The sequence below is a fragment of the Miscanthus floridulus genome, chromosome 2, assembly GCF_019320115.1.
Source record: "Miscanthus floridulus cultivar M001 chromosome 2, ASM1932011v1, whole genome shotgun sequence".
In the NCBI taxonomy this organism is placed as follows: Eukaryota; Viridiplantae; Streptophyta; class Magnoliopsida; order Poales; family Poaceae; genus Miscanthus; species Miscanthus floridulus.
The window spans coordinates 48,934,170-48,955,610 of NC_089581.1; the positions used below are offsets into that span (position 1 = coordinate 48,934,170).

At 46.4% G+C, this 21,441-nt stretch overlaps 3 protein-coding genes across 3 annotated transcripts; 2 read left to right on the forward strand and 1 right to left on the reverse strand.

Annotated features, from left to right (window-relative positions):
- Positions 1–5,562: 5,562 nt before the first annotated feature.
- On the reverse strand, positions 5,563–10,082 carry LOC136523461 (uncharacterized). Its single transcript, XM_066517141.1, has 2 exons — positions 9,273–10,082; positions 5,563–6,025 (listed from the first exon to the last, which is right to left on the reverse strand). The coding sequence occupies exons 1-2, from the start codon at positions 9,989–9,991 to the stop codon at positions 5,776–5,778; spliced, it is 969 nt and encodes a 322-aa protein (XP_066373238.1). The 5' UTR covers positions 9,992–10,082; the 3' UTR covers positions 5,563–5,775.
- A 2,678-nt stretch (positions 10,083–12,760) lies between these two features.
- Positions 12,761–14,713, forward strand: LOC136523500 (dormancy-associated protein 1-like). The gene is made up of 3 exons (XM_066517167.1): positions 12,761–13,010; positions 13,473–13,695; positions 14,300–14,713. Exons 1-3 carry the CDS (start codon positions 12,905–12,907, stop codon positions 14,334–14,336), a joined length of 366 nt encoding a protein of 121 aa, XP_066373264.1. The 5' UTR covers positions 12,761–12,904; the 3' UTR covers positions 14,337–14,713.
- Positions 14,714–14,863: 150 nt separating this feature from the next.
- On the forward strand, positions 14,864–21,311 carry LOC136523490 (probable sodium/metabolite cotransporter BASS1, chloroplastic). Its single transcript, XM_066517159.1, has 8 exons — positions 14,864–17,305; positions 17,928–18,016; positions 19,372–19,465; positions 19,542–19,575; positions 19,884–19,938; positions 20,039–20,122; positions 20,202–20,489; positions 20,706–21,311. Exons 1-8 carry the CDS (start codon positions 16,918–16,920, stop codon positions 20,856–20,858), a joined length of 1,185 nt encoding a protein of 394 aa, XP_066373256.1. The 5' UTR covers positions 14,864–16,917; the 3' UTR covers positions 20,859–21,311.
- Positions 21,312–21,441: the final 130 nt, after the last annotated feature.

Sequence of the window (21,441 nt, forward strand, 5' to 3'; positions counted from 1 at the left end):
ATATGAGGTAACCTGCTCTGATACCACTTTGTAGAATCTCTGGTTGGCCTAGAGGGGGTGAATAGGCCTGTTAAAATAAACACTCAAACTTTTATCAATTTTACCTTGTGGCACTACCGCTCTGACAGGCGGCACTACCGGACTGCGGCACTGCCGGGCCAGAACAACGGCACTGCCGCACATGTAGACAACTTCGAGTCACAATTCAAATCAGTGAACGGAAACTTAGATCGGAGAAATTTCATAGTTTACTGCAGGTATGATAGTCACAGATCGAGAATTAGAAGTAGTAGAAACACCATACACAAGTAGATCCACTAGAAACCCTAGAAATCACCTCAACAACAGTATGACATGCAAGTAATATAAATCAAGCACAAGAGACACAATGATTTATTCTGTGGTTCGGCTCGCCACCAAGGCTTGCCTATGTCCACGTTGTTTAGGTTAGCCAATAAAGCTTAGAGCTTTCCAACCCTTTCTCGTTCTCAAGTCAAGAGATAACTCTTGAGATGAGGGGTGAGTTTACTACCTTTAAGAGATTGTTACAAATCTCCCGGGGCTGCCACACAAGTTGGCAAGCTCCACGGGCGACGCTCTAGCCGGCTAGGAGCCAAGCTCCAAGAGTAACAAACACAACCGCTGATCAAAACGTGAACCAAGTGCTCTTTTGAGTTGAGAAATCAATGGAGCTGCTCTCTAATCGAGTTTTGGACCCTTTTCTCTCATGGATTTGCTTGAGGGCTCAAGGTCACTAATGGAGGGAGAGAGAGAGTTCCTTTTCTGTTTTGGACGAGCTGGAATGAGCAGAAGGAAGAAGATTACTGTTGGAGAGGAAGAGGATGGGTATAAATACTCCCTCAGCCCCAACGGTCACTTAAGTCGCGGCAGTGCCGTGGCTTAAGTGTGGCAGTGCATCTCTTGAAGTGTGACAGTGCCGCACCAGTTAAGATAGTAAGGGTAATAGTGAAGTTTAGGTTGTCTTGACTGTGAATCTGAAGATGCATGTGTATGTTTGAGCACTTGGTAGCACATGTTAGTTTAAGCATTGTGTTTCCCTTTATAGTTTGGCTTTTCGTATACTGAAATTCAAAATATAAAAGAATTTAAACCTCCTTTGAGTTTGAAGCCATCAACATTTGTAATTGGGGGCTCCTCCGTTTCATGTAGCATCCTCGAATATAAATTCTCTGCTTGTCATCTCGATAAATCTTATTAGTTCTCTAATTACATGGTCATTATAACCAAAACCAACCATTAGGGTACGTCTTCAGGGCATTGCACCAGGGGGAATGAAACCGGCTGATGAATTGTTGGTGCAGCTTTTCAGTGTATCAGCACAATCAGCTCAAACTGATATCACACTACCTCCTGCCATTGTTCAACTGCTATCTGAATTTCCATCTGTCGTGACTCCACCAAGTGAGTTATCTCCAAAACGTGCGTGTGATCATGAAATTCCATTGGTGGATGGAGCTCGACCAGTTATGGTACGACTGTACCGATATCCCCCAGCTCTTAAGGATGAGATCGAAGCTCAAGTGGATTCTATGTTACAACAGGGTATTATTCAACCCAGCACTTCTCCTTTCAACTCACCAGTCTAGCTTGTGTGCAAAAAAGATGGCACGTAGCGCTTCTATGTCGATTACCGTTATCTGAATGCTTTGACGGTCAAAACAGCATACCCAATACCAGTCTTTGAACAGTTGATGGATGAACTTGCTGGTGCTCGGTATTTCTCCACTTTGGATTTGTTGTCAGGCTATCACCAGATTCGTGTGCATGAAGGTGAAGAACACAAGATTGCCTTCTCAACTCACGTTGGACACTATGAATTTTGTGTTGTTGCCTTTGGCTTGTCAGGCGCACCAGGCACATTCCAGGGCGCGATGAACACAACCTTGAAGCCCCTTCTTCGTCGCTGTGCTATCGTTTTCTTCGATGACATATTGATCTACAACAAGACCTTCGAAGAACACAATGATCACTTACATCAGGTTTTCTCTCTTCTAGCCAAAGATCAGTGGCACATTAAACTGTCCAAGTGCAAATTTGTTCAGACGGAGATTGCATACCAGGGTCATATTATCAGTGAATGGGGTGTGTCCATGGACACGGCCAAAATCGAAGCAGTCGTCACATGGCCGACACCAACAAATGTCAAAGAGCTTCGCAGCTTCTTGGGCTTCGCAGGTTTTTATCGACGGTTTGTTCACCACTATGCTATCATCTCCAAGCCGTTGACGTCCTTGTTGAAGAAGAAGGCGTTGTTCCTTTGGATGTCGGAGCATGACACAGCTTTCACTACTCTGAAGAATTGCCTCTGTACTGCTCCAATTCTGAAACTTCCAGATTTCACTCGGCAGTTTTGCATTGAAACAGATGCCTCAAACTGTGGGGTCGGTGCTGTGCTCCTACAGGATGGACACCCGTTAGCATTCCTTAGTCGAGCTCTCGGCCCCAGAAACCAAGGTTTATCAGCGTATATGGCTATACTCATTGTAGTCGACCAATGGTGTTCATATCTGCAGCTTGGCGAATTCATCATTTTCACATATCAAAAGAGCCTCATCCACTTAGGTGATCAGCAATTACACACCGCCTGGCAACAAAAGGTTTTCACAAAACTCCTGGGGCTCCAATACCGTATAGTGTACAAGCCCGGCACTGATAATAGGGTTGCTTCTGCTTTATATCGGCGAAACCAAGTTGTTGAACTGTCGGCTATCTCGGCTCCTGTACCCAATTGGATGACTGACATAGTGGACAGTTATATCTCTGATACTAAGGCTCGGGAACTGTTGGCGAAATTGGCAATTGCATCTGATGCCGACTCTCCATTTACTCTATAACAAGGGCTCCTCCGGTACAAAGGTCGCATTTGGGTGGGCAACAACCAAACTCTCCAGCAAAAAATAATTGCAGCCTTCCACTCATCCCCGATTGGTGGTCATTCTGGAATTCCAGCTACTTACCAGCGCCTCAAACGTCTGTTTGCTTGGACAAGACTTAAAACTGCAGTCCATCAGTTTGTGACAGCATGCCCAACCTAACAGCAGGCTAAACCAGATCGTGCAAAGTACCCTGGGTTATTGCAGCCTCTGCCTGTTCCTTCAATGGCCTGGCAGAGCATCTCAATGGATTTCATCGAAGGCCTTCCATCCTCCGGAGGCAAAAATTGTATCCTGGTGATTGTGGATCGTTTCTCCAAGTATGGGCATTTCGTTCCCTTATCTCATCCTTTCAAAGCGCTGACAGTTGCCAAGACTTTTATCTCTAGTGTCTACCGGCTTCACGGTCTGCCCACTTCAATAGTGTCTGACCGGGACCGTGTATTCACAAGCCAGCTGTGGCAAGAACTCTTTCGTCTGGCCGATGTTACCCTCGAGATGTCGTTTGCTTACCATCCCCAAACAGACGGCCAGACCGAACGTGTCAACCAATGCTTGGAAACGTTCTTGCGTTGCTTCGTCAGCGCTTGTCCGTCGAAATGGATAGACCGGATCTACTTGGCTGAGTACTGGTATAACACTTCCTGGCACTCCTCACTCGGTTACTCACCATTCTATGTCCTGAATGGTCATCACCCCAGGCATTTTGGTATGGCTGATATTGATGCTGTTTCCCCTACTCAATTGGATGATTGGCTACAAGAGAAGTCCATGATGACTGCATTGATCCAGCAGCATCTGATGCGAGCCCAGAAGCGAATGAAAACACAGGCTGACAAATCTCGTTCTGAACAGCAGTTTTCAGTGGGGGACTGGGTGTACCTGAAGCTGCAACCCTATGTTCAGACGTCGCTGGCACCACGAGCTAACCAGAAACTTGCCTTCAAGTTCTTTGGTCTCTTTCAGGTGATGGAACGAATCGGTAGCGTCGCTTACAAGCTCCAGCTCCTGGAGTCTACTTCCATTTATCCCGTCTTCCACGTTTCACAACTCAAGACAGCAGTCCCTGCTTCGCACCAAGTGTCGGCGCTTCCCCAAGCTCTTGAAGGACTCCAAATTCCAGTAAAGATCCTGCAGCGCCGCGTCAGCACCTCCGACCATGCCGTCGTTCCACAGGTCCTGGTGCAGTGGTCCAGTCTACCTCAGTCCCTGGCTACGTGGAAAGATTTGGAAGCACTCAAGCAAAGGTTCACGCGCGCTCCTGCTTGGGGACAAGCAGTTCTTCGACGGGGAGGGGATGTCAGCAACCAAGACGCATCGACAACGGAAGCTGAACCAAAACGTGAACTGGGCGCGCCCAGCGCGGAACGTGACGTGGTCACCACGGAGCCGGAAGCACCCGAACCCAGGCGTGAGGCGCGAATCAAGCAGGTCTTCGACGGGGAGGGGATGTCAGCAACCAAGACGCATCGACAACGAAAGCTGAACCAGAACGTGAACTGGGCGCGCCCAGCGCGGAACGCGACGTGGTCACCACGGAGCCGGAAGCACCCGAACCCAGGTGTGAGGCGCGAATCAAGCAGGTCTTCGACGGGGAGGGGATGTCAGCAACCAAGACGCATCGACAACGAAAGCTGAACCAGAACGTGAACTGGGCGGGCCCAGCGCGGAACGCGACGTGGTCACCACGGAGCCGGAAGCACCCGAACCCAGGCGTGAGGCGCGAATCAAGCAGGTCTTCGACGGGGAGGGGATGTCAGCAACCAAGACGCATCGACAACGAAAGCTGAACCAGAACGTGAACTGGGCGCGCCCAGCGCGGAACGCGACGTGGTCACCACGGAGCCGGAAGCACCCGAACCCAGGCGTGAGGCGCGAATCAGGCGACCCAGCGTGCGCGTCAGTGGACCCGTCCCCTGAATTTTTCCAAGACCTCTCGTTTTGCGTACGAACCATGGTCCTCCCTCGTCCGACGTCCGGGCGATCCCTTTGGGACAAACCGATGCATATATAACTAACCCCACTCCACGGACCACGGCCACGGAGGCACGGAGCATCTGCACTTGTGTGCATCGGCAAGTGATCATATCATACTGCGCCTCGCAAGCAGCTAATTAACCTGCGGCACCTTAGTTAGTGTCGTACCCAAGCCTTTTGCTCCGACCGATCCCGGCCGTTGGCAACAACAGCCATGGCGGCAGTGTGGAAGAAACCGGTGAACGGGAGCCCCAGGTCCGCCGCCACAGCACCCTCGTCGCGGCAAGCTTTGTTGGCCAGCGACCAGGGGTGGACCCCGAGAGGCTACGTCCCCATGGTGCTCGTCGGCGACGAGGAGGGCAGCGACCGTTCTGGAGATGGCCGCGCAGCAGTTCGGCTATGGCCAGCCAGGCGTGCTGAGGATCCCATGCGTCGTCGACCGGTTCCAACAGATGGTCGGCGGCTCGTGCGAGGCTAGATAGATTATGTATGTATACGGCGGGCAGCCACATTTGTGCTGAATTTGTTCATTCTTTGATTGATACGGATTTCATCCAGTATTCGGTGTGCCAGGTGAAGCTAGGTACCTGACTTCATGTACAGACAAGATGCATTTTGTGCTGAACCTGTTCATTCTTTTGTCTGAACTTCTACCAGTAGTTAGTGTAAAGATGTGAAGAGTATGCAGACAGGGTCAGAATCCATGGATTCAATTTTCATCGGAAACTTGCATGTAAATGTTGCCACTACTCACAGATCTCAGAAGAGAGATGCAAAAAGAAATCGTGAGGCGGGGTTATCCCATCCCATAGATAGATACAGCAGAAAAATGAAGAACTTAAGAAAAATACAGCGAAAGGAGAAAGAATGCTACAAAAGGGGTTTTGGTTTGGTTTTGCTTTTATCATTTCCATAGCTCCTCCATTGGTACACCACGCTCCTCGGCGACATCCTTGAACTGCTTCATCGTCTGCGTCGCCTTGATGGTGGCCCGTGCGTTGTTCAGGGGGTTCTTGCTGCGCAGTTGCTTACCCAGAGCATTTTCAACGCCAGCCATCTCCAACACAACCCTCACAGCTCCACCAGCAATAACACCAGATCCAGGGCAAGCAGGCCTCAACATCACCCTGGCTGCTCCATAGTCTGCATCAGCTCTGCTCGCATTGCAGCAAAAACCAAGACAAATATTCAGATTGCAATACATCAACACATGCTCAACTTTTACAGTTATATATAGACCCATCTATCATAGAAAGGAGAGGGAAAATCCTTTTATTGCTTGGGATGCCAGAGGATTGACCAATTCATAACATGACAAACATTCAAGGGGAATAAAAACAGTGCTAGTAATGTGTCCAAAGAGAAAAATAAAATGATAAACTCAAGAGGCATAAAACTGCAATCAGTTGAGCAGAAACCTTTTACTTGACCCAATCGACCAGAGAAAAAAATGTTAAAGCACTAAAGCAGCACTTCCAGAGTTCAGACTTCAGTAGTGAGTAAAGTGTTTACAAAATTATATCACAACCTCTTAAGCAAACACCGACTTAGTACAAGCTTCTATTGGCAGATGAACAGGATTTTGAGAATCTCTTTTTTTGGACCAGATATTCTAGCTATTCATGTCAGGCTAGTTCCTTTTTGAAAACCAAGTCAGAAACACTGAGCCAATGAATTCATTTGCTTGAATTTGATTTGCCAAATAGGTTCTAGATTACTCACAAATGTATTTGTGCCAAAAGCTTGTAAAAGTAATGCTTGAATAAATGATAGTTTTGAACAGATATAATTGATGCAACCTTGCAAATACTACAAGTAATGCTTGAAAAAAAATCACAACTCAGGAAACTAAATCATGCCATAAAAAAGTTATAACTGACCCAAATTAGTACTGCAAGAACAAAAGACCAAAAACAATGCACTAAATTGTCTAAAAGCAATGATGCATGCACCTTAACCAGGAGGAAAGGAAGTTAAAGGTGAACACTATGTTGCAAAAATAATTACTTCTACTTAGAGCATTTTGGATTCATAAAAATGATAGTTTAAATTATTCATTGCTGACAAACACTGTTACAAATAAATCATACTAGTTCAATGTTATGTCATACAAGAACTGTATAAACCTCAATTTAATTTCTCTACATTAAAGTGTTAAACTAAATTAAAATGATTGATTTTTAAGTGCCAATTTTTCTCAGCCATGTTGTTCAAGATCCCCTACAAATCTGCTAATACAAAACTAACGCCACCAATGGCAAGCAACCTTCATGACACCATAATTATGATTATGACATCATGTGGTGGGCCCATGATTTGGAGGATGGGTATTCGAAAAAATATTCTTGAACACACACGAGAGCTGTGTATCATAATATTAAGAAGAAAAAGGGGAAGAGCCCTTACAAAACCCATTTACACCACTCACACCAAAATTTCAAAGGGTCAAAAAAATGATTTTTCTTACAGTCTAAAGCCTACTCCCTCCATTCCAAATTATAAGACATTTTGGGTATTCTAGATACACAGCATTTGCTATGCACTTAGATATACACTATGTCTAGATACATAGTAAAAGCAATGTATCTAGAAAAGCCAAAACGTCATATAATTTGGAATGGAGGGGTTAGTTTTTTGCATGTATAATTGATTACAGCATCACATAGCACTAACTGTATAATAAATAACACAGAACTGAGCAGTATATCCTAGATTCATAGACTTGATCCTAGCTTAAAAGTGTTCAACATATTGAAATACTCGTTGTTTTGCAAAAATAATATGTATTCAATTGAACACCCTTGACTTCAACCAGACCCGCCCCTTGCTAATCCGAAACAAGTGAATTACTATAGGCTTATCCACACAACTGAAACATTCAGACAACAGGAAAGGAGACATAGCTACAGTACTGGATCTAACATCTAACATGGAGTTTGCTGTCGATGTAGAGAATTACAAATTCGTGAAAGAAAATTCAGATTGATTTTAGCATCAAACTTGATCAAACAAAAGATAAATGACCATGACACTTCAGTGCCTCTGTCAAATAGGAATGCGCTAACCGGGACAATTTTCAAAAGTCATGTTAGCTTCAAAATAGCCACATTGGGTCAAGAATAGTACCACAAGAGAACCAGCAACGAGACTTGATTTTGCAGCCACTAGCCACATTTCTTAAAACAGCTTAATGTATGTTTTTCTTAGGCCTCAGTCAAGGTAGAAGAATAGTGCAATAAATTGAAAGCAAGTCTAAAACCAGCTTTATTTCTGTTAGAATAGGCGCCTATGGGCTGGCCATGGGCCTGGCACCCAAGCCTATCGGCTGGGCTGCCTCAAGGGATTATGGTAGATGATTATTGATTAGGCAAGGATCACCGTTGATTGGGTGTTTCTATAAACCCGTCCTGATCCTTGCCTATATAATGTACTCCCTGTACCCATATCAATCTATCACAATTTCCCGAGACCTATTCGCTCTCATGGTATCAGCCGCCTAGGTTTAGGTCTTCCCTTCCGCTGCCCACCCCTGCGCGCCGGCCTCTGCCGTGCAGCGCCATGTCTCCCACTCCCCCGCCCTCTCCCAGGTCTGGGGATGTTACTGCTGACGAGATCGCGGCACGCCAGGCCAAGGAGAAGGCGAACGCCGCCGCTGCCGCCGCCCAACTTCTCGACAAGGAGCGCCAGGCCGCCCTGGCTCGCGCTGCCCAGGCCGAGGAGGAGGCTGCAGCCGCCGTCAAAGATCGCGACGCGGCTGCTGCCCGTGCCAGCGAAGCCCTGGCGCGTGCAGCCAAGTAGCGCGCGGCCGCCGCCGCCGCCGCCGCCCCTCCCGGTGCACCTGGCGGTGCCTCCTCCAGCACATCTTCAACGTCTCCTCCCAACCTCGCCTCAGCCATGCTCCTCCATGAGGCCATGGCACTGCTGCAACTGCATGCCTAGGCCGTCGCCGTCAACAACATCCGGAACCACGTCACCACCGTCCTCGACGCCGACTCCGGCGACTTCAATCGCTGGCGCGATCAGTTCCTGCTCATCCTCGGCAAGTTCTCTCTTCAGGACCACGTCCACGAGGAACCTCCGGCCCCGATCTCCCCTGACTGGGCTCGGATGGACTGCGTCGTCAAGTCCTGGATCGTCGCTACGCTCACCGACGACCTTGCCGAGATCATCTCCGCCCAGGGCTCCACTGCCCGGCATGCCTGGCTTGCCGTCGAGTCCCAGTTCCTCGGCAACCGAGAGGCTCGCTCCATCCATCTTGAGACGCCCAATTAACCTTCACTGCTCAATGTCCAGAGTATCTCACTAAATTCAACCTAACACAAGGATTAGGTGTAGGCTAACCATCTTGGAAGCAATTCAAGTACAAGTGAATCTTAAGTAGTGCTGGACAATGTCACTGACCTGTGCGGGAATGTGGAGTACTTAGTGAGCGGCACTGTGACAAGGTTGCGTCGTCCGTTCATGGCGGCCTTGGTGATGGCCTCCGTGACCTCCTTGGCCTTTCCCACGCCGACGCCAACGTGCCCCTTCATGTCGCCGACGACGACGATTGCGCGGTAGGAGAGCTGCCTGCCTCCCTTGACGACCTTGGTGACGCGGTTGACCTGCACGACGCGCTCGGCGAAATCGTCGTTGGGGCGCTGCTCCCGGTCCATGTCGATGGGGTCGACCACCTTGACCTCGTAGACGTTGTTCCCCAGCAACGACTCGCCGCTGAAGGCCGGCCCGTAGAGAGACTCGTACGCCGCCGCCACGTCTTCTGGAGACTCCGGCGGTAGCTCGTCAAAGGCGGCGGGCTCGACGTAGCCCTCGGGGGGCGCCGCGAACTGAAACTCGGAGGAGGACACCGGCTCCGGCCGCGGCTTCTCGTCCTCGTCGTCCTCCTCCTCGTCCCCAGCGGCGGCAGATTCCCCCGCGTCTCCTCCCTCCTCGGCGACGGAGTCGTCCCAGGAGGAGGCCTTTGGGACAGGGAGGAGGAGGCGGCGGGAGGCAGCGAGGAGGAGGGGTTGAGGGCGGAGGCGGAGGCCGAGGGGGAGGGGGAGGGATGGGAAGGGCGCGGATGGGATCGGGGCAGAGGGGGAGATAGTTGCTATGGCCATGGCGGTGGCAGTGGCCGCCATTTTGAAGTTGTAGGACGCCCCGGCGACGGCGATGGAGGGGAGGGAGGAGGCGGAGGCGGAGGCCGGTGAAGTGCGGGGATGGGAGTGGCCGTTGCCCAGCTTATCCCTTCGTTATCCAGTGTGGAGACGGGGCAGCCTTGTTGGATCATTAATGGGCCACCTGGGCCGAACGGATCGGCCCGTCCCAGACTCCATACCCAAGGGGAACGGGAATCCCATTATCGCCTTGTTGGGCTAGCGGCCAGTTGGGTACCCTTCGCCAGCACTCGTCGTCGTCGTCTTCCTCCCTCGACGAAGACAGAAGCCGCCGCCGCCGCCGCTGGAGCTTGTAAGGAAAAACTCGCCCCGTCCGACTTGTCATCGTGGGTGTCGTGGCCATGGAAAAGGCGAGCGCCGAGCGTCGAGCCGTTGAGGGGCAACGGCTAATGTCCGAACGGCGGTAGTCGTAGTCGGCTGCCCAAGTTTGATGCGGGGGGCGCCGCCGCCGCCAAATCGCCATGCGTCTTCATTCAGGTAAGAAAAAAGGGTATCGTGTTTTTATCAATTGATTCAGTTCGACTTGATGGATTCTTACTGAAACGTAGAACTGAGCAGGTCTGCAGTTTTCGTGGTGAGTGGTGACTGATTATCGAGGCTTTCCCCGTCTAAAATTTACTCCCTATCACATCAAATATGTGACACATACATAAAATATTAAATATAAACTAAAAAAATAATTAATTATACAGTTTATGACTAATTTACTTTACGAATTTTTTTTTAGTCTCTTATCCAAATGGCTTTACCAATGTTTGACACATACATGGCTACTTATTTATCTGCAGGGGCCAGGCAGTAGGCCATGAGATTAACAAGGATGTGCTTTGTATGCGGATGCCGACCTTTATACTAAGGTCTCGTTCGGCTTGCTGAAACTTGGTTGAAAAATAATGTTCTGATTAAATTGTTGTGAAAGAAAAACACTGCTTTAACTGAAAAAATAAATTAAATAGTGCGAATTATAAGGCCTAAGGGCCATTTGGATCCTACCAATTGAATCATGTTCATGTAATAAGATTCCAACAATTGCTTTCAAGGGTGGTAGTATTCGTGTCTGGATGTGCATAGAATTTATCTTCAAGAATGATAGATTATTACAAAAGCTATTTGGATAAGAGAAGGCTTATTGCGGTATGAGAATGTGATAAGCATGGGCTTTATCTAGGAGTATAGTAGTTTGGTCTGGGGATGCGCCACTGGGCCCAAAAGTGCAACTATTCTCATCTGTGTTACACAATGGTGGTAAACCCGCAGGCCCAACACTGTGGAATCGGAACGGAGGACGCCGGTTGCCGGGCAAGAGCGGGCTGGCTAGCCTGGCGATCTCCAGAGGAATCTTTGCTGTCGCCTGGCTCCAAGGCAGGCGGGTAGGTAGGGACCCGTGGCGCCGTGGCGGGCTTCGACCTTCGAGGTGAAGGGGCGACGGGGCGAGCCAATTCGTCTTGCCACGTGGCCACGTCTGACGCTGCCCATCAGATCGGATTGGGTTGGGAATAAGATATTTTGGGCTGGCCAGATGCATCCAACCGGATCCGATACAGACGCATCGTGCATTTACGCTCGGGTCTTTATTTCTTATATATATATATATATATATATATATATATATATATATATATATATATATATATATATATATATATATATATATATATATATATATATTCAGTAGCTAGCTATAAAATAAGTTTTTTTGTAGCCACTTCTATTTATGATAATTTTATATACTAATTTACGATAATATCAATACATATTTACGATAGTTGAGTTACTATAACACAGGGATATTTACCATAATGTTATAGTAAACCACTTAGTAAGAAGTTACTATAATCTCGTAAATTAATATATTAATTATCGTAACTCAAAGTGGCTATAGAATAAGTTATTTTATAGCCAGCTACAGGGTAGTGTGTGTATATATATATATATATATATCAAATAAAATTAATTTTGAATATTTGATTTTAAATACAACTAGATATTAAATGTTCGGATTCAAATACGCGCTCTGTTTATTTTACTAAAATTTAATTTATGCTGACGTTGATGTTAAAATATGGTGAGAAAAAAATAATGTTTTTTTGTTGGAAAATATAAAGTACGGTTAAAGTACTGCAGCGGCCTAGGTAATACTAGCAGGGAACCCCGCGCTTTGCGCGGGCAATAGTGGAGAAAAAAGATTTGTATTGAGGCGTAAAAAAAAACAGGGTGTTAGTGTTCCTTAATGGGTTAAGCACTGTTCATAGTACCCGTTATTGTTTATTTAAAAAAACGTTACTGTTTATCTTCGAACCCGGTACTGTTTATAAAAAAAACCCGGTACTGTTCGTCCGATAGTTGACTGTGCCGGTAACCGTGGTTTGTGAGAGAGATCGGAGGTCTGAGATTGCACAACTTATACTATAGTACTATAGTATAGATAAGATTTTGGCGGCAGTCCGCTTCATTTTTCTTTGTTGGATTTTGAAAAAAAAAAGTTCCATCCTTATCTACTTTGCTGCGTCATCGCAGGCTCTCAGACGTGGGCAGGTCCGCTCACCGCGTGCACCAGCTGAAATTTCCGGTCCAGATCCAGAGGTTACTTACGCCACCGCATGACCGGGACCCGGCTGAACGCATTTATCTGCTCCACGCATGCTTCCAGCTTCCATCGCGCCCTTGGCGTGCGGGCGGTACAATGACCACGCCGGTGTCCGGACACTCGTCCCCTCCGTTGATTTAAGAGAGGCCCATCAGCTCGGTGCTCGGTGCTCTTTTGCCATTGTATTAGCGGTAGCTGTAACTCGTTAACTCGCCGGAGCTCTAGATCCATCTACCCTGCTGGCTTTGTGAGTGAGCTCGAGAGAAAGGAGCGAGCAGCGAGCGAAGAAGATGCTGGACAAGCTGTGGGACGACGTGGTGGCTGGGCCTCACCCGGAGACGGGCCTCGAGAAGCTCCGCAAGGCCGCCACCCCCCGCCCGCTCGTCATCGACAAAGGTACTCATCGTCATCGGCTTCGTAGGATCGAATCGGCATCAGCATCGGATATGGCCATATGGGCTATCTATGCAGTCGAACCAAGTAGCAGCTTATATGACTAACTACTATAGAAATTAATGAATCACTCGTTATTTACGTCGTTCAGAAACAGAAATATAATCAGAACTGATCTAAACCATACTGATATAAGCCTGGTTCGTTTAGATTTAGTTGGCTAATAAGTCATAACCGAAAGTAGAAAAATACCGTTGCGTACAGCTTATAAGCGAAACGAGCCGAACAGGGCGCTAGTAAAATCCTACATAAGTTGTAGGGCGTGGCGTCACTAATTACGGAGTACTATGGTACTGTACTGGTACTGTTGTTGTGTTAATCTGCCGGGCTTGCAGGTTAATTCGTTCACTGACTGATCTTACTGACCACCGTTTTTTTTTACTTTCTTCTGATAAATAAATTAAGACGCGGACGCCGGAGCCGCGGGGAGCTACAAGCGGACGCAGTCGATGCCGTCGACCCCGACGACACCGGTGACGCCGTCGTCGTCGACGACGACGCCGCGGCGCGGCGCCAACGACAACGTGTGGCGCAGCGTGTTCCACCCGGGGAGCAACCTGGCCACCAAGGGCATGGGCGCCAACCTCTTCGACCGCCCGCAGCCAAACTCCCCCACCGTCTACGACTGGTAAGCATCATCTCATCTCTGACACCGCCGTCTTCGCCTACAGCTAGACCTACGTGCCTACGTGATCTGCTCAAGCAGCAGATCCAGCATCAAACTAATAATTGAGCACAAACTTGGCTGCTGTGCTGCTCCCACTCTTGCTCTCTGAGTCTTGTTTAACTAGATGAATGGTTGATTTTAATTAGTTCTATAATTAAGACAATATATGCACTAGTGAAGTAAGCACCAATAAAAAAAAAAACAAAGGCAACATGGGATCCACTTAGCGAACAATGATTTGCTCACGTGGCATGCCAATCCAGAAGCACGACCGAGGAGAGTGAGACAGTGACAGAGAGTGCTATACTTTACTGTTTCAGTGTTTGTTCGAACGGATAAGGCCTAAAGGCCACACACGATGGTGGCCAAATTTATTTTAGTTAATATTAATATAATAATACTCCGTGTATATAAATAAACTCCTCTTAATTTGTTTCTTAATATGGTAATAATTAACCTGTGAAAACGATCTAGTACTACTAGTTAAACAATGGTGTCATTTGGACTTGAGCAAACAAAATATCGTGACACAGAATGTTGTCATATGTATAATATTTCATTTCAGGCTCTACAGCGACGAGACCAGGAGCAACCACCGTTAGATCGGATGACTGGATGAGATCGATGATGATGAAGGGCCCGGCGTCTCTGTCAGGCCACGTTTGCTGGTCCTTGTGGTTATCTAAAACGCATGCACGCTCTATTATAGTACTTCTGCGTTGCTGTTGCTGATAAAGACTTTGCCGTTTAATTTATCCTACATGTCATGTCATGTTATGTTATGTTATGGAGTGAGTGATATGCAGTCGTCGCTCCTAGTAGTGAGTACTGAGTACGTAGTTCCTGGTATACTTGGTCAGTTCCTCTGACTCGGCTTGGCCAGTGAAGGGAGCTCTGTGTGTGTGGTACGTGTGGTGTGTGCTAGCTCTTCTCATCTTGTAAATATTTTGGCAGTGAGTAATGGATGCGTGTACTTCTACGTGCCTGTTTCTTCCATTTTAATTTTCCTAATCTTGATGAATAGTATAATCAGTTAGTAAACCAGCGCTGAAGACATGGATAACAACAAAATTACCCAGACAGGGATCCGTTCTTCTCGCTGCTTAGCCTAAACACATACACACACCATACAGACAGACAGTAGTATTGTATCGGTCTATGTTATGTGCGGCAGGGGAGTGCGAACAAAATGCACCGTGATGGGTAACGGAGCCCGAGTTTGGCTCCTTATTAAAAGTTACTACCCCGTTAACTCAACTAATAATCACTAAAAAATGGTTGCCACGTCGTCGTCAGGCTGCCGTGTTGGGCTTGTGCTGACCGTGACTAGCCATTTGTAACCGCATTCGGGCACCCGTGTGGTGTGAGGATTCAATCAGATCCGGCTATGCCATCCTACCTCGATAGCGAAATCGGCTAAGCTACCGCATGTTCGGGAGGCCGTAAACGATCGTGGATTATTTATTGCTGGCTGGTTTAGTGTGAGAGAAAAACACTGTTCCCGGCTGAAAATTTACGATCGTTTACGAGCAAGCGAACAGGGAATTGACTATTGCTTGTAGTGCTATTTGTTCCTGAGACCACCTTTGCGTGTCACAGAATGCGGAGGTAAAAATGGATTTTAAGAATGCCTAGAATGCTGAGGTGAAAAATGGATTTTAAGGAAACTCACCGTATGGTGCATCTAGCTGAGACTAAGGTGGCAAAAAGAAGTCGTCCAAGGGTGTTGAATGTTGTGATTCTCCACTGACACATTTTTCCCGCAATTCTTTCCCCACCTCGTTTCAACATAAACACGGAATCGCTTGAGCCCCGCGTCTGGCTCCACTCGCTAGAGCCCCTATCTCCTCCCCTCGCTCGGCACTGTGTCTGGTCACCTTGAGTCCTATCTCCGCCTCCCTCTCTTAGGCCTCACCTCCCTGCCACTGGAGCCAAAAGCAGTCGAATCCGATAAATCTACCCCCGGCGACGACGATATGGTGGGTGATGTCCGCAAGACGGGGCCGGTGGCGGCGCTGAATCCAGTGAGAAGGCACTACAGTGTGCACAGCATATGGGCTTACGCAATATCCTCCTCAGCATGCATGTCGAGTTCTTTCTCCACCTAGAATCTGCCATACCAAACGCTAAGCTTTTTCTCTGCGTGATTCTTATAAAAGTTCGTTGTGGAAGAAGTGCAGCTTTGATTCCAAGGGAGGTCTAGAAAAGTTTTTCCAAATAGGGTATAAGATATATCGAGATTTGAAATAGCTTTTTTTTGTGAAAATAGATAAAAGTCTATAATGTGATATTGTCAGAAAGTGACGGCTAAGCATCGTAAACCTGCCAGGGCCACGTTTAGTTGCACCGAGTTGGCGCCGACTGAACACTGTAGCTACAGTGTCGTTTTGTTTTATTTGGTAATAGTTGTTCAATCGTTGACTAATTAGGCTCAAAACGTTCGTCTCGCAAAGTACAACCAAACTGTGCAATTAGTTTTTGATTTCGTCAACATTTAGTACTCTATGCATGTACCACAAGTTTGATGTGACGGAGAATCTTCTTTTTGCATAGTGTCAAAGTTGGGAATTTGGTGGAACTAAACAGGACCCAGGTTGCTGAAATCATTGAAGATTCTTAAGTAAAAATAGCGAAAATAATATTACGATGGATCTCATAGAGGAAGGATGCTATAGAATGTTAGCATCCGCCCTACAGTGGCGAGGTTGAGCCCGGTAACAGGTAACCTAAGTTGAAAGAAAAGAACGGTGATAAAAGGCTTAGAGTGATATTAAATCCAATAACTTAGGTTATGTTTGGTTGAGCCTGTGAAGAGTACTTTATTGTAAAAAAAAAACATAAAGCTAACCGAACAGATGAAATATGAATCTACTTTTTCATAAACAAAACACCTTAGATTCTGCGTTTAGCCCTCTGTTTTTTCGAAATGTACAGATAGAGAGTTGTTTCACAATTATTTCAAGAAAAACAGAGGGAAAAGTGTTTTAGCCAAACAATCTATAACCACAAATTATAGCTTTTTCATAGCTTATATTAATTTTTTCACGGTTGACGACCATTAATAAAGCTAAAAAAGAGTTAAGCCCCCTGATCTACGTACAACACCCCACTTCTCAGCTCTCACTCTCCCAGTCATCAGAAGTCAACGGCGTTCAGTTCCTTCCCCGCTCTCCGTCCTTCGGCATGCTTCTCCTCAGCCACTCGCCGCCGGCTCCCGCCGCCGCGGTAACCGTTCCCCGTCGTATCCTCCTTACTCCCCACAGGCGCCTCAAGGCTACGTCCACCCCACCGCGTCTCGCCTGCCTCCGCCTTCGCCCCGCCACCCCGCCCCGCGGCATTCCGTCGAGGACCGGGTGCAGCGCGGCCGCTGCCGATGCCGATGCAGCGCCCTCCCAGGCTCCAGGAGCCGATGGAGGTGTGCGGGGCGCGCTGGTGCGCGTTGGGGAGGCTCTGTCGCTGGGGTTCCCGGTGTGGGTGGCGTCGGCCTGCGCGCTCGCGCTGTGGCGGCCGCCGGCCTTCCTCTGGGTCGGGCCCACCGCGCAGATGCTCGGCCTCTCTTTCACAATGCTCGGTCGGCGCCTTCCTTCCCTTCCGTATCCGTAGTTCCGTTCCCCCGCTAGTACTTGTTCTACCCCTCATGGTGCTGTCTCGTGCCACTTCTTCTAAGTGGACTCAAACTCTACTTCCCCTGTGGGGTTATTAGCTCTGTTGACGTCCTCTATATGATATTAGAACAGCTGCTAGCAATGAGATCGCTGACTAAATGCACAAGCTGATAGCAGGAAAGTATATCCCAAAATGAAAAAAGACAGACAAGTGATTAGGAGAAAAGAAGATGAAGATTTAAAAAAGAACTGTACAATTTCAGTACTCTAGCACAATCCGTCATCTTTTGCATATTCTCACTTTGATACGAGTTTTTGGCTTTCTGGTTTCTATATAAGATGTTCTCTTTAGTCTTTACTGTGCCATTATGGTGGAGGCAGCAGGACCAAATTCTCGAGCACTCTGCAGTTCATGGAAACTGAGGAGTGTTTACTTTCTTGTACTCATGTATGTTGTCACTTTACAATTTACATGTGCAAACTGAGGAGTGTTTACTTTCTTGTGTCTGTTCATGTTACTCACCCCTGGTTTCATTTGGGGACCGTTGTATTTATAGTTGGTAATTGATATATGATTTATACCTACAGGAATGGGAATGACATTGACTTTGGATGACCTCAAAACCGCATTATTGATGCCGAGGGAGTTAGCTGCTGGATTTATACTGCAATACACGGTCAGTTCCCCCCTTTTTTGTTCTTCATATGTCTGAATCCTTGTAATCATATTCTCAAGTTCAAAATACACATACATTTACGCTATTGATGCATAATGTTAGTATATTTTGTAGTTAGTATTAGAGTTTTCCTTGTCACAGACACCATTAAGAGGAGGTCCACATGAGTTGGTGACTTGGTATAGTGAAGATGGAATCCTGATCATTGAGGCTAGCAGATTAGTAGAGAGGGGATCAAATAGTAGGTTCAGCCATCGAGTACAATATAAATTTGTAGTAGTCAATAGCCAGTTACGTTTGATGATTTAAACAAGCAAGAAAGCAATAAATCTACCCCCAGCCCGCCCACTCTCATGTTCGCTTCAACTTATCAGCCATGGTACAATGCTTTTCTCTCACAACAAAACAGCATCAGTCGGCTTATCAGCCGCAAAAACCATCAGCCATTGTACGCTTATTCTCACGGCCCTTCACTAGTGGCCTATTTGGATTGAGTCACCAGGTGATCCATCAAAGCATCCAATCCTAAATCCGATCCTAGTAACTTGTTTGGTTTGCATCCATGGTTCCTTATGTCCATCATTGCTGGGTTCCGCGCCAGTCAATCCAACAAACCAAACACGTTGTAGAGTTGATCATGTTACTTACATGTCGAGGTTCCACGCCTGCCGGTTCAACAAACCTGCTCTCTTGGTAGCAAAGGCATACCACAACATCTGGTATAAGAAACATGGTTGTTTTCATTGTTCCCAATACTGGGAACTGTTAATATATACAGACAGATATTTTTCTGTTTTCTCTCTCTTTCTGGCCCATACTCTTGTATATACTTGCAACCCTAGACTCAAATGGATGGTGTGAGGTCATTCTTCCCTAACAGGATTCTTTCTAAAAAAATCTTCCCTAACAGTAACAGGAACAATTCGCAAAACCTGAAATAAGTTCTAGTGTATTTCATAACAGAGACCAAAAAAGAAAAAAAAAATCCTTGTAGCATGAACTATGCGGAAGTTTCAACGAGTTGGGAGTCTGACCCAAGGTCCCCACATATCACGTATTCACGTCATGATTGAGTCATAAGTGCATCCTGAAAAATACTTTTAGGCAATTATCTAAACACAAAAAATATTATGATTATCGTTGTTGTAAGTGGATGAAAAACCATATACTCTGTTAAACCATACTGCTTACATCGTCATTATCTATGAGACTGTTACTACAACTGCAGAGTCGTCCCTTGTAAAATTTGGCGCATCTTCTGTTTCTAAGCATATTTCGGTGATGACATGGATATATATTTTATGTTTTTCCCCTCCATGTGCAAGAAAAATCCAGAGTGAGTGATTTATGTACAGGTGATGCCACTGTCAGGATTTTTTGTGAGCAAGCTGTTGAAATTGCCATCCCATTATGCTGCTGGACTAATTTTAGTGGCCTGTTGCCCTGGAGGTGTGTATGCACTTCCCTTCCTTTTTCTATAGATTGGCTACTGGCACTTGAACTGAGAAGGAAAATGTATCTGCAGGCACAGCGAGCAACATTGTGACCTATTTAGCAAGGTAATGAAAAAATAAAGTGTCATGCCAAGAATAAATGCCATCACAAGCCTTGTTAAAACTTAGAACAATAATCATCTGGTTGGTGGCAATTCATGAAATGTTGGCAGAACGATATATTCTAAGTGAATAATGACTGTCATGGTGATGAATCTCTTGAATTCTTCAGTGGGTATAACTGACTGGTGTTGAAAATTAACTTGAAATAAGTTAGTGCATTTGCATCTAATTCAAATTCAATGGAGGCAAATAATCAAAATTCAGGAATAGGGAATTGTACTGAAAAGTAAAGAGACTTATTCAAATTTCAGGGCAAATGTTGCTCTTTCAGTCCTGATGACAGCAGCAAGCACTTTCGCTGCAGCGGTAATGTGCTACTCTCACACACTGTACTGCTCTCACATCTGTAATCCTCAACTTAGCTGTTACCTTTTGCTTTTTATTCACATCTTGCTCCCTGATGCAGTTCATGACCCCTCTCCTGACATCCAAACTTGCTGGGCAATATGTTGCAGTAGATCCAATGGGACTGTTTGTGTCCACATCTCAGGTGCTGCAAATTTCAAATTTTGTCTTATCTTATGTCTAATTTTTTTGACCCCTGGCTAATGTTGATATATCTTTTACAGGTTGTCCTCGCACCTGTCCTTTTGGGTGCTCTACTTAATCAGTACTGCAATGGTCTGGTTCAATTAGTGTCCCCGTTGATGCCCTTCATTGCTGTAGCAACAGTAGCCGTTCTCTGTGGCAATGCTATTGCACAGAATGCTTCAGCAATCCTAGCATCTGGGTCGCAAGTGGTTTTATCTGTTGGTTGCTTGCATGCATCTGGCTTTTTCTTCGGCTATGTTCTTTCAAGAATACTAGGCATTGATATCTCTTCCGCAAGAACAATCTCTATTGAGGTTGGCATGCAGGTAACTGATGTCGAAATATTGTACCATTTACCTTATGTCAGATACAGATGATTTGAAAGTTTTCATCTCATTCTACCTAAGCAACTCTTAATCTCTTTGGTGAACCAAGTGTCTGCCCATTTTTCCTTTCATTTTTCAAAGGATCTACGTCTTATGCCCTTCCAATTGTACATCGGCTGCCTTATTTATATCTCACCGAATTTCATATCTTTGCAGAACTCAGTGCTGGGCGTTGTCCTTGCAACCAAGCATTTCGGCAACCCTCTCACGGCTGTTCCATGTGCTGTTTCGAGCATCTGTCACTCGGTCTACGGTAGCATTTTGGCTGGGATCTGGAGGTCTATGCCCACTAAGGACAAGGGAGAATGATGCGATGATCATGTCAACCATCTGAATTCTCTGTTGTCCTGATGGATGAAGGATTTTACCTGTGGGACTAAACCGTTGATAGAATGAAGGGTGGTTACGCTGTCAGCAGCACTTTGTGTATGATCTATTGCAGCAAAGAGTAAACACCGCAGAGTGGCGTGCGCTATAGAACACTAGGCTGCTCAGTGGTTCATTTGTTTTCTGGAGGTCTGTTGATGAGGGTTTCGTTGGACTCGGATAGTGTAGTTGGTGAATACATGATTGCTATGGATATACACCATATTACCATGGCAGCTTGTTTATCACACTTTCACTTGGATGCCCAGCATCTCAGCTTTAAACAGTGTAACGTATCAGTTTCTCAAGGGCGTAGCAGCGTACTGTTTTCCAAAATTGTTGACTCTCCCCCTCCAGCCAACCAGTGTTCGTGGGGCCGCAACTCTTTATTTTATTTTATTTTCTTTGAAGAAACTCGCAAAGGAACAATACATTTCCACCTCACGCAAGTCCCTTGTAGCAAGTACATACAGATATAATAAAACAGTAACGCTCTGGTATAATCAGCTAAAGGTTAAATACGACT